The sequence below is a fragment of the Cydia splendana genome, chromosome 2, assembly GCF_910591565.1.
Source record: "Cydia splendana chromosome 2, ilCydSple1.2, whole genome shotgun sequence".
NCBI classification, from domain to species: domain Eukaryota; kingdom Metazoa; phylum Arthropoda; class Insecta; order Lepidoptera; family Tortricidae; genus Cydia; species Cydia splendana.
The window spans coordinates 6229509-6243151 of NC_085961.1; the positions used below are offsets into that span (position 1 = coordinate 6229509).

A 13643-nucleotide genomic window follows, 5' to 3' on the forward strand; every position below is an offset into this window, starting at 1 on the left:
CTCAAAACTATTTGCTACAGTCTAAATTGTTCTGCATTCAGAGACATATAATATCTCTTTTTGTTAGGATATCAAAGAATCATAAGTATAACAATTTCTTTCAGCAACGAAAACAAGTAAGTAAATATATTTATTTATATATTTAAACCTTGTTGCATACTTAGTCAAAATTGTACAAAAGGAGAACTTAATCAACTTAATGCCAGAAGGCATTCTCTACCAGTTAACCCTTGGGCCAAACACTTCTTTAACCACAACAAGTAGTAATACGTGCAAGAAATTTTCTCCCGATTTTTAGCATGTGTTCCCGATTCCCGACAAAGTGAAAATTGTCCCGAAAAACAGCTTCAAGTTATAAAACAATAATTTCAAGTTCCGAACTGTCGTCGAGCGAGCGAGCTGACGTAGTGGCAATCATGTAAAATTTCGTTGTTTTTAATACAATTACTTTAATTTGAATGTATTTTTTTTCCGACTTAAGTCCCAAAATCCCGAAAGATTGTTCTTGTTTCCCGATAATAGCGCCTTTCGATCTGGCAACCCTACATGGGAGCGAAGCGGCTTTTTGGCGGCGGGTTCGTGTTGATTGGGCCATCTGGCCACACTCTTATCAATGTCAATGACCTTAACCTACGAAATGTCACTTTCAACAAAACAAGTTGATATTTGATAGATTATTTGCCCGGTACACACGAGTTTTCACAAAATAACAAATCATGACGATCATAAAAGTAGCAAATGAGGGTGAGGTGATCAGTAAGCTAAGTATGTATGTGGAGAAAATATCGAACGACGCTATTTACAATCGGGGCAAGTTTTACATTGGGTTATCAGGTAAGTAAATAGTGAACTTTTTATAAGTAAGTACCAAAGAAGGATTTGTAATTGGAAAGTGGGATAGAAAGAGTTAAAATACGTTGTTTAAAGTTCCAGGTTTAGCTAAATGCACTTCCTCTTTCTGCAGGTGGGTCGGTGCTAAAATTCCTCTGTGAAGGTCTACCGAAGGTCAACACAGTGTGGTCGAAATGGACCCTGGCGTTCTGCGACGAGCGAGTAGTACCAGAAGATAGCGAGGACTCCACTTTCGGAGTTTACAAGAGGGAACTTATACCTAAGACTGAATTAAAAGAGGAGCAATTTGTTGTATTGAAACAGGGTGTCTCTGGTAGGTCGTAGGTTTTAGTGATTATTTTATTGTTCAAAGTGTGGCACAAGTAAAGCTCTAATTTTTCAATGGCTTTTTCATATGAATGATTCATTTAATTGTACAGCGAGCTGCATAATTGTATGAACAAATTAATAATGGAACACATTATTTTAATTGGTCATGCACTTGCAGCTGGGTGTATCAAGAGAGATAATTGTAAATGTTAAATATTTCAGCTGAAGAAGCAGCAAAAGACTACACAGAAAAACTAAAATCAGCCTTCAACAGTGAAGAATTCAAATTTGATTTGCTCCTCCTGGGCATGGGTCCCGATGGCCACACTTGCTCCCTGTTCCCGGGACATCCACTGCTGGAAGAAACCGGCTTGAAGGTGGCGGCCATCACTGACTCTCCAAAACCACCTCCGGCAAGGATCACATTGACATTCCCTGTTATAAACTCTGCAAGGAATTGTATTTTTGCTATTAGTGGGGCAGGGAAGGCAGACATGGTCAAGGTAAGAATGATTTTAATGTTTTTATTATTAATCAGCATGTCTATTTTGTTGTTAATAACTGGTCGTGTACAAATGTACTATAGAATTTGTAGGAGGATACAACTTGATTTATAAATATTTTGTATTTAGAAAACAATTTCCTCCATATTTTTTGTCAAATAGGTTGAAATCAAAATATGGGAAAATTTTAAATAACTTTTTTTCACCATCTTAGCATATTCCCAGTTACATCATGACAAATCCAGAAGTGATTAACAACTGTACCACCTGATTTTTGCATCCAAAGGGGAAACTAGGCTTTATTGGGTTTCTTCTGATCTCCTAGTTTTTTTCTTTCACAGAAAAGTGTCATTTATCACCTTATTGCAATGGGTTAAGGTGAAGAAATGTATACATATTTATGCACTCGACTGTACATACATATCAAATGATATATCCTTAATTTCCTACATAGGTATCTAGAAACTAACTCTTTGAGGCGGAACGGATGTACTTTTAGCTACCTGTAGCAAAGCGACGAAATCGCGGAGTGAGCCACGCCTGCTGTTACTGACTTATTGTTATTGTGTTTCAGCGTATCCTAAAGGATAAAGAGGACCTGCCTTCAGCTCGCGTGAAGCCGCAAGGCGCGCTGTACTGGATCGTCGACAACGCCGCCGCCGCGCACATATGAATATGAATGTTGCTGACATTGCAATAAGATTGACATTAGGGTACACAGTCAAGAAATTAGTTTTCTGTGCCACTTTGTACCTTGTTACAGTGAAATAAATGAGAAAGCAGCTATTAGGGGTTTCATAGTATTGTCACTGTGACAAAATACGATGTGGCACAGAAATTAATTCTTTGACCAAACCTTATATTCTAAATCTGCCCTTATTGCAATGCCTTATTGTCTAATAACGTTAATACATGGTTAATACAATTATGAGTGAACATGATGAGATAAAAAATGTGATAAGTCAAAAATATTTCATAGTGAATAATCAAGTGATCAAAGACAGCGATTTTTTATGCACAAGTGCTAGAAAATTTTAGACCGACTTTATATATTTGATTCACATTAAATAAAAATATTCAGAGCTGCATTTAATGTATCACAGGCCGCTTACTGCATTTAGTCTTATCCACCTTATGATAGAATCTGTTACAGTCTGTTCTGCCTTTAATCTTTGATGTTGTAGTTAAAACTACTTGTGGTGAAAGGGTGTTTGTGAACTTTTTTATAATGTTGTCATATTTCTAGGGTTTTATACATTCTTGTTAAATATTGTTTTTCAAATAAAACTGGTAAGTTTGTCATGTGTTTTCTTAATTAAAAGCCTGTTGCTGAACATCCTATAGCAGCACTATAGTTATGATGATGTCCTATTATTCCACATGAGGGACATTCCTCAGAAGGGATTAGTCGTAGGTTACGCTCCTATAGGCCTAGCACATGATTGGCGCGGCAGTATCTCGCGGCGAGATATATAGACTACACGTCTTTTTCTAACAAATTTAATAAAAGAGGGACGGGTAGTCTATCTCGCCGGCGCCGCGAAGATACTGTTGCCACAGAATAACTAATAGTACTACCGTACAGAAAATTCACTCCTTCACAAAAGTCAGATTTAGGTATAAAATTATACCTATACTCGCCGCCTGCAAAAAAATTAAAACTTATAACCGCGCACGAACGGTGAATCTTCTTTGCGCGAGCGCCACGTGACACGACTATCGTGCGGTCGAGCGGCAGCCAGGCGGCAGCCCACTGCCATACGCCTGCCGGCCCGGGCGGCGCGCCGGCCAAATGTACCAATGTCATGTCATGTCAAATGGACAAATGTCATGTCATGTCAAATGGACAAATGTCATGTGCTCGCCCGGCTGTACGGCTCCTCCAGCTCCTAGCAAAGGCCAGTCCAGCCTTCTTTCCAACTGCACCTCTAATGGGTAAGATTAGTACTGGAGGACATATTGTATAGAATGAAACTGGAAGACTGCCAGCCAAAGAGCATCATTCCAGTCCTACAGCAGCGAACGTGTTGGGCGTACTCACAAGAGACCCCAGCCCCACCCCACTGGTACGCTGGCATCGACGCCGTATCAAATACAAAAGCTGTCACTCAACGTCACCGAAGTGTCAAAACTGAAGTTGAACTTTATGCATACATGCACATAGGTCTAAGTTGCTCTGTGGTCAGTGACGGATCAGTCTTCGGCGATGGACCTACGGTCACAGAATAAATAATAGTACTAGGTACAGAAGACTCACTCTCTAACAAAACGCGTCTGTTACGATCAGCACAGATATGGCCGCTAGGTGGCGACGGCGCCACGCGCGGCTTATGGCAAACCCCAAAATTGGGGCCCAACGGTTGTACTTTTAGCTACCTGTAGCAAAGCGACGAAATCGCGGAGTAAGCCACGCCTGCTACGGTGCGGATATATCCGTCATTGGCGCCAAATAAGTATAAAAAACGCGCAGATTTGACGCTGCGACAAAACAACGCGACGCAACGTACTAATGTGGCCACGGCCCTAAATTCAAACCTTGTATTCGTTCCTTCCGTGGTGGGCACACACTGCTCACTAACATCATTGTGGATTGGGGGACAGGAAACGGGAGGGGTGCGTTGTGGCCGGGCGCCGGGCACCGGGCACGTGGCCTCGTACCTCATACTTCGATTCTTCTCAGTTCATACGCGAACTGTTGTTTAGAATTTGTAATAAAAAGGCCAATACTTGTTTTTATTAGCATTAGAACTAATTTTACCTTACTTCGGCGATTTCCTTGTAATCCTGAAAAATAATCCAGCGCGTCGCAGTTGCCTATTTAAGTTCAGTAAAACCACAGCTCAAGTTCCAATACGTGTAATTCCCTCATACTTTCAAATGCCCGCGAGATCAACACATTGCATTCTTTCACATAAAAAAGACCTCGACTACGGTAGTTACGTTACTTTATAGATCGCTGAACGTTTATTCAACTATAATATGTAATTACAAAAACTCTGTCAACTAAATACAAAAAGATTCGGCGCGCATAGCGTACCAAACGCTTACATACATATACATATTACAAAGATAAGATATACATAGTTCTACAGTTAAATTTAAACAATATCCTATCGGGCGATGACCTGCGGCCGGCGCCGGTGTGAACGAAATATTAACATAGGTCATTCAAATTCCTTGCGTATTTTACATTAATCAGTTTTGTTTGGAGGAGCGCCCACGACGTGGCGACTATTTACAGGTGCCCGGGGACACGGTCGCTAGGGCTGAAACAATAACACATATTTACTATAACAATCGTACATACAAGAATTAGGGCAGCTACCGCGAAAATCTAACTATCGCATTAGCATTATTCGAGTAACAATGACATCGATGGTTCAAATTTCGAAGCAAGAGCGGTAACCCTCCTGGGTGGCTCTGAGGATAGGTGGGAAGCCAAGTTTGGATTTGACACTTTAAGATTACAATTTAGCTCCCTAGTATTTTCAGAAGTATTAAAGAGTAGTGTTCGTAAGAGGCATTGGTGAAATGATTCATCAGATTTAACTCCGACTCTGAACATTATATTTCTACCGTTGCGTGCCTCACGCATTCCTTGATGGTATGTAACACAACGATATACATACTACGAAGAGCCGGAGCCTTGTTGCATTACGAATAAAGTGTGGCATGGGCCTAGGCCTTTATTGTGGGGCTGAATCAAAGTGCCGGTAGAGCTATGCAAATAAAGTGAGAAAGCTGAAGACCGATAGTGCGCGCAAGGCTCCTAGCCAAAGATTTCAAAAATAAAGATATTCGGTCGGAATTATATGTACGGGACATATAATTCCGACCGAACCTTCACGTTTTGTGTGCCTCGGTGGAATGCTACAAAATTACAACGCGATTCGTTGATGAATTCACATCACGCGCGCGATCGATCGCAACTAGTTGCGTTGGACTGCACGCTTGGCTCGCATTCGTGCACAGCGGTGTCACTGACATTATTTTTAGTGCCCGTAAGCCCGACTTTACGAAGTCAATGCTCCCAGCTTAATGATTTACAACCCTGCAAACACGTTGGTTTTGGCCCCATAATAGTCACTTGCCGCCTCAATGGCACATTAGAAGCGGCGCACCTCAGGTTTCCTATGCTTGCCCCTGCGTGCTAAGTAAGGTAAGTAAGGTGCGGCACGTACCGTGCAGCTAGTTGGGCGCCCAGTAGGACTGCGAGTAGCTGGGCTTGCTGGCGGCCGGCTTGGCCGCCGCCGCGCGCGCCGCTCCGCTCTCCTGCAACACCAAACACATTTGTACCGACAACGCACAAACTATACCCGACAGAATTGTTCAAGAGGGTGCGCTTATTTCTTTAAACTGTTTTTTTAGACCATTGCTACAAAACATTTATGCAATGCGTATGAAACCCACTATAAAAATCACAAGACTGTAAGGCCTTGTCAATTGAGTAGCTTGACATTTGTCAAGGACTCTTCTGTTTAACCAACAACAAGTGAGTCGCTTAACTTCAAACTCGGGTAAATCCATCTGTCAGATTATGCGATTATAGTATTAAGAGGAAGGTAATAGAGTAGATATTTGCTGAGAGGGTCGAATGGATTTACCCGAGTTTGAAGTTAAGCGACACAAGTTTATTTAAACCGAAACAAGGAAAAAATTACATATATGAAGACAGTTGGTTGATAGTTGGTTGGTTAAGGCTAAGGATGCGGTACGGCTGCCGCGTCGTCAAAGCCTAGGAATTATCGCCAAATTATCTGTTTCACTCTGGACTGTTTAATGAGAAGTCAAACTAGAGATAGGATCAGAAGAATATTAGTGTTAATTTATTTTCATTTAATGTAATCAATGATCATCTTGTGACCTATCTGGATCTCTGTTTTCGTATTGTGAACTATTTAAGATTAGGCTAATAAATGTTATAATTGAGCATTAATATACTAATATAATACATACACAATCTTAATCTAGCAGTATAATAAGTGTTTAAAAAGCAAAATAAATACAATAATTATTAGTGTATGTATACATATATATTAAATTGCATGCAGAAGGCGGGCTAGCAACGGCACGGTGCGTATACATAGCAGTGTACATAAACATATATATGTGTAACTTACCCGCCTATTATGACTACTGTTCACCCGTACATCCATCTACAAACGAAATAAAAACTAAAATATATTTTAAATTTTAAAATATATTCTAACACATGCATTTGGGCGAACCACAAAAATAATTTTAAACTACAAAAAATAATCATTTTTCTATTGTAGGATTGGTAAAAGCTTTATAAGCATGCCATGCTAAATCATACATAGAACTTATTATTTACGGTATTTGACATTCGAGGATTAAATAGCCATTGTGGAAAAATAAAACATTTATTATGGTAGTTTATTGTATACTACACAATAAAATTAATCAATCACATAGCTATGAAATTAAGTAAAATTGTTTGTATACAAATGTGTATGCAGTGAAAATTTTAGGTATAATGCAGTTAAGCTAAATATAACGTATTGATGCACTTTATTGATAACATGTATGGCACTTTTATGTCACGTTCTCGCACACACACAATAAAGTTCTGAGATGATAGCCATCAAGAGTTGTATTGGAATTATTTTCGTGGTTCTTCTATAAAAATATATATATTTCGTATCATAATATCGGAAACCATGCTATAACTACAAGCCGTTTGTACCAATATAATTTGATAGCTAGAAAATAATACCTTTAACCACTCTTATAAAAATATTTGTTTTAATTTGGAAAATACGAGAAAAGTCGCTTTTGGTGCAAACAGCTTCTACATTAAAAAACATAACTTCCTACTCTATTCAACTTTACAATCAAAAACTTATGCTAGTCAAGATATAGGATTCATGTCGTATTTGTAAAATTATATCAAATCTGGCGTGTCCATGTTACTTAACGCAAGTGTTATGTAGGTACTGTCACGCTCCGTGATTGTTACGCCATTTAGGGTTCTAGGTAAAATGGACATTCCATAGCGTAAGTATGGATCAACCGATTTAGCTAGGATCATAAATGGAGCGGGATGGTACATCTTAACTTTCCTTCAGGTATAGATAAGAGATGCGTTGAGCGTATTTTTAAGCGTGTCAGTACTGATGGCTGATGGGGCACACATGAAATAGTGATGCACGTGGGTACAGTCATCAAGGCAGTAAGTATCAATTTATCATCGTACTCCGTTGCAGTTCATTGAAAATGAGGGTTTGTAAACCTACGTACCTTAAATTCGCCTTAACCAATATTAACTCATAATTCCACTATAAATTGTATTATTGGCGGTTAGCAATAATACAATTAAAAGGGAAGAAGGGTTAGAAAAAAGTTTTTAGCTTTTTAACTATGAAAACAATTTGAAGTGAAAACTTCTTTAGCGGCGCTGAGCACTTTTTGAGGTGGGGAAAAAATGATAAACTCGGGACAGCGTAACGCGTAACGCGAAGGCGTCTCTCCTCTCTTTCTACCGCACGGCGAAAATGTATGCCTGAGCCGGCTGTTTCATGTAGGCGGCGCAGGGCGCTTGCGTGACTTATGTCATGTGTGACGGACAATGTTATTCACCAAAGAACTTTAGTCATAACGTATCATAATCAGGTCAATTATTTAAAACTGGACTTTTATATTAAGCAATAAAGCTCAATGTTCTAATCTTGTACGGGCTGAAATACGAGGATCTCACAGTTACATTCTAACATTTCTAACTTTATATCACTCCAATATAATTCAATAAAGTCTCATCTTGATGAAATCGCTAATAAAAGTGAACTCTAGTACTGGTGAATAAAACTCAAAATATCATGACCAAATATATTTAGATGCGAGGTCTGCAAGGTAACTTTACAATTTCTATTCGAATTTTAAACAATTAACGCTACAAATTAAAGTTCACTGGCCAGCAATTTCGGAACTAAAGTTTTTCAGTAGAAAGGAGGATGGGTCAATTATACATAGTGCTGCAAACATTTTGGACTAGTTATTGAGTTTTCACTTCTGTTGGCACTCCCGGAGTGCAACCCGTTGTTTTTATTTTACTTTAAATAATTTTTAAGCAACTATATTGTGAATTGAAATGAAATATTTCTTGGTAAAATTCTTATTTTAATATTTTACTTGGGCGAAGTTGGTCACCAATGAATTTAGGGATCCCTACGTTAGATATTAATAAACGTAAATAAAAAAAAATAATACGTAAGAAATTTTATAGTTTTGCCAGCCCTTATTTTCGTTGAACTGCAATATTGAAAACGGGGTGTGGTTATCATAAATGAACAGCTGTCGGTCGGACAGTATTTTGACGCTACAAGCGTTGTGTGTATTGTGTGTGTTGTAGGGGGTGGGAGGTGTTACAGCAGACACACGCGTACCTGGTGCTGATGGTGGTGGGGATGGTGCGCGGAGTGCGGCGCGGGGATGTAGAGGTGCGAGCCGGCGCCGAAGGGCGGCGGCGTGCCGCTGTGGAACGCCGCCTTGTCGTAGCTCTGCAACACATCATACACTATTGTTACAACGGGTCAATTCGCTCCGACTGTGCCGCCGCCGTAGTATTTTCCCCACCACCAACTTCTCATATAGCCAATGATACATACTCCATTTTTTATGATACGGTAGCGAACAAGAAAAAAAACCAGTTTCTCTAATTTACATCTAATTCACGTGTCTGACCTCAAAACCTAGGGATAACCTGTTAATTATACTGGGTGCTCAAACGAGCCAATAAAAATTGACACAACACGATTTTAAATAGCAGACAGTGGCCACGTGTTCTGTAAAAAAACACCGCGCTATAATATTGTTAGGGTTGTCGTAGTACTCACATTGACTTTGTTGAGCGCGACGTGGGGTTTGGCGTACATGGCGGACGCCAGCTCGGGCGGCGCGCCCGCTGCGGCCTTGTTTCCGCTCGCGTTGTAGCCGCCTCCTGCAAATATCACAAAGTATTAACTATCAAATCGATGCAATATTCGATGAGATCTTAACCGCTTAACTTTCATCGTGTTCAACATCAACAGAAATATTATCTCTGCTTCATTATCGGGATATCTCATCAAGCGATTTCATACAATATTTATGAAAATCTCAAAAGATTGGGGCAGGTTTTGAGGTTGAAGGGTTATATTGTGTGTACTGTTGATTTCGAAATGCTGGGAGTTGTTATGCCCTCATATAAGGGTGGTATCCATCTGTCCCATATATTTGTGACGTTCCACGGCAAAAGGTACATTATGGCGGCTGGCGCTTACGTCGCAAAGGGCCGCAATAATATTGGAGCAACGTTAATAATAGCGTAAGCGCCATAAGGTACCTTTACCCGTGGGAAGTCACATTTGTCCAATGTGCATTTGATCAAAGATTTTGGGTGACTTCATCAAATTTACTAAAAACACCGACATTTGATCAAATATTACGAATGTCATTTAATTCAAATTGCCTACGTAAATAGTATAAAAACCCTGAACCAAGATATTGGACAAGTGGAATGGGCCCCCTTAAAAAAAATTGTTCTAATACTAGATATAGAAATTGGACAGACCGGATACCACCCTAAATGGAAGATGCAGGGACCGCCCGCGGCGTAAGAAGAAAACATGTTAACATTGTCACTTAAAAATAGAGAAAATCGTATATGATAGTTTACATACCAGGTTTGTAAGAGTCCTGGTCGTACGGTGGCTGCTGCTGCGAGTAGCTGGACACCTTGCCGCCGCCGGACACGGCACCGGACACGGATCCTACGCCACCGACGCCGCCGACACCACCAACGTTAGACCCGCCGCCGTACTGCAACACGATTATACGACATTGATAATATGAGTGGTCTATTTTACTTAAAGGGGACTGATACTAATAGTTTTGTCATAGAAACCCATAGGATTTGATAGTTCGTGGTCTAATACTATTAGTACCACCGTTCGAGAAATGGGTCAGATTGATTTACCAGAAAATATTTTACACAGTCAATGTTAGCCGACCATTGTTTAAAAGCAATGAAAATAGTAGTTAGTATGCTTTTACCAAACCAAGAGTCTATTGTTCTTGGCTGATAAAAATGAAAAACAATACTCAATATGATCAATACTACTTTAGTGCACTTAAGAGGCATAGTACAATAGTTATTTGTACAACAAGAGATCAAAGTTTGATATTTCTTCGAGTGCTTATTTTGAGTCCCGTGCAAGCGAAAGATTCTATAATAGATCTAATTTAGAATCTTGAGCGTAGTAAGGGACTCAAAAGCGCACGAGATGTAAATAACTTTGATCTCGTGTAGTACACAAAATTTTTCAACTGAGCAGTGAGAACATACCTATTAGACAACTTGAAAAATGTAATCCTTCCTCGTCACTGAATACCTATGCACTCATGTTTTCTTAAGATATACGAGTACTAACAATTAAGTTTAATGGTCTAAGATCCCACATATATGGTCGACCTTCACCAATCTGTCTGACGGCTGAAACTATGAAAATATGAAAGAAAATATGTTCCAGGACATAAATAAATAGGGTTGCCTAAAGAAATATAGTCAAGGCTAAATAAATTTTTGAAAAAAAAAAAAATTCCGGCAAATTTCACCGATTTGTCTGACGATCGAAATAAGTTTCAATGGAAAGTATACAACTTGTACAACATAAATCATCTAGGTTGCCTATCTTTTTCCGGTCACTATTATGTGGTTGCCGTGTTTAAAGAGGTGATTTTATATCGATAATTGTACTCATCTGTCTGACGCTTGAATTATACATCAAAATGATGGTAATTTTATTGCAAATACAATGGCATAGGGTTGCCTGCGAAAATCCGGTCACAAATGAGGGTTGCCAGGCTTTTAATTAAAATAAGAAGGGAAGACTTTTAGCGATAACTCATAAACAGCTGAACTGATCAAGTTTGTTTTAATTTTATTTGATTGAGTTTTTAAGCACTATTTCCATGATTTTTTTCATATTTTTTGGACAGATGTTTCAAAAGTTGGAAGGAAATACCTTTTTTTTTTTCTTTCTAAACGATTATTTCCGAAATGATTCACTTTATCAAGAAATGTTGTTTAAAGATCCCTATTCATTTTGAAAGGCCTATCCAACGACACCCCACACTATAAGGTTGAAAAGATAAAAAAATTGTCACACACATTTTGTTTCTTTCAAAGCGATTATTTCCGAAAATATTCACTTTATCAAAAAATGATTTTTTTTATAAGTTCTTGTAAAACCCCTATTCATTTTGAAAGACCTTTCCAACAACATCCCACACTATAGGGTTGACACGAAAAAAAAAATCTCATACATTTTGTTTCTTTCGAGGCGATTATTTCCTAAAATATTCACTTTATCAAAAAATGATTTTTTGAAGAACCCTATTTATTTTAAAATTCATATCAAATGACATCTTACAACATATGTATCAACCGAAAAAAAAAAGAAAAAAATGTATGTGACCATTTTTTTCGCTTCAACCCTATAATGTGATATGTCGTTGGATAGATCTTTTGAAATAAATACGGTTTTTTAGAAAACATTTTTTGATGAAGTGAATATTTTAGGAAATAATCGCCTCGAAAAAACAAAATGTACGTGAGGATTTTTTTTTCGTGGCAACCCTATGGCGTGGGATATTGTTGGAAAGGTCTTTCAAAATGAATAGGGGCTTTAGAAGAATATTTTTTGATCAAGTGAATATTTTCGGAAATAATCGCTTTGAAAAAAACAAAATGTGTGTGACAATTTTTTTATCGTTCCAACCTTATAGTGTGGGGTGTTGTTGGATAGGCCTTTCAAAATAAATAGGGGTCTTAAAACAACATTTTTTGATAAAGTGAATATTTTAGGAAATGATTGCCTCGAAAGAAACAAAATGTATGGCAGGATTTTTTTTTTTCGTGTCAACCCTATGGTGTGGGATGTTGTTGGAAAGGTCTTTCAAAATGAATAGGGGTTTTAGAAGAACATTTTTTGATAAAGTGAATATTTTCGGAAATAATCGCTTTGAAAGAAACAAAATGTGTGTGACAATTTTTTTTTATTTTCAACCTCATAGTGTGGGGTGTCGTTGGATAAGGCTTTCAAAATGAATAGGGGTCTTTACAATCAGTTCAGCCGTTTATGAGTTATTGCTAAAAGTCTTCCCTTCTAATTTTAATTAAAAGCCTGGCAACCCTCATTTGTGACCGGATTTTCGCAGGCAACCCTATGCCATTGTATTTGCAATAAAATTACCATCATTTTGATGTATAATTCAAGCGTCAGACAGATGAGTACAATTATCGATATAAAATCACCTCTTTAAACACGGCAACCACATAATAGTGACCGGAAAAAATTAGGCAACCTAGATGATTTATGTTGTACAAGTTGAATACTTTCCATTGAAACTCATTTCGATCGTCAGACAAATCGGTGAAATTTGCCGAAAAAAATTTTTTTTCAAAAATTTATTAAAAATAGCCTTGACCATATTTCTTTAGGCAACCCTATTTATTTATGTTCTGGAACATATTTTCTTTCATATTTTCATAGTTTCATCCGTCAGACAGATTGGTGAAGGTCGGCTATATGGGGGATCTCCTACTATAATTACCGCAATTGAACACAAACACTAAAATGTAAAAACAGAAGAGGAAAGATGCTTGGACACCTGATACGACACGACGAATTTATCAAAAATATCATTGAAGGGAGAGTTGAGGCAACGAGGCGGAGGGGGAGACCAAGGAGAACGTACATAGATCAAGTAAAGGAAAAGCTCAACGTGGTGTCGTATCAGGCTGTCAAGGAGAAGGCAGAGGACCGACATGCATGGAAATCGCTCCACCGACAAGAGTCTAACTCTTAAATAGATGATGATGATTAGACCCCGCATGTTGAAATGACATTTGACTATAAAGGTCACTTGAATGTCATTTTGTCTCACTGAGTGAGCAAAATCGCATTTTGCTCACTGTTT

General features: G+C 38.5%; 2 protein-coding genes across 9 annotated transcripts in view; one reads left to right on the top strand and one right to left on the bottom strand.

Annotated features, from left to right (window-relative positions):
• The first annotated feature begins 648 nt into the window (after window positions 1–648).
• LOC134799098 (6-phosphogluconolactonase) lies at window positions 649–2964 on the top strand. Its single transcript, XM_063771492.1, has 4 exons — window positions 649–834; window positions 965–1165; window positions 1384–1664; window positions 2239–2964. The coding sequence occupies exons 1-4, from the start codon at window positions 717–719 to the stop codon at window positions 2335–2337; spliced, it is 699 nt and encodes a 232-aa protein (XP_063627562.1). The 5' UTR covers window positions 649–716; the 3' UTR covers window positions 2338–2964.
• Window positions 2965–4504: 1540 nt separating this feature from the next.
• The window catches only part of LOC134802314 (protein lingerer), a 31920-nt gene continuing 22781 nt past the window's right edge, over window positions 4505–13643 (bottom strand). For 7 of the 8 annotated variants that reach the window (XM_063774957.1, XM_063774949.1, XM_063774940.1 and 4 more), the window contains exons 23-28: window positions 10343–10481; window positions 9518–9621; window positions 9068–9181; window positions 6785–6820; window positions 5846–5936; window positions 4505–4930 (exon numbers count right to left, since the gene is read on the bottom strand). In XM_063774957.1, the coding sequence (XP_063631027.1) occupies window positions 5853–5936; window positions 6785–6820; window positions 9068–9181; window positions 9518–9621; window positions 10343–10481 (477 nt within the window). In that variant the 3' untranslated portion in view covers window positions 4505–4930; window positions 5846–5852. The remainder of the gene's footprint in view (window positions 4931–5845; window positions 5937–6784; window positions 6821–9067; window positions 9182–9517; window positions 9622–10342; window positions 10482–13643) is intronic. The other variant, XM_063774965.1, reaches the window with a different exon arrangement.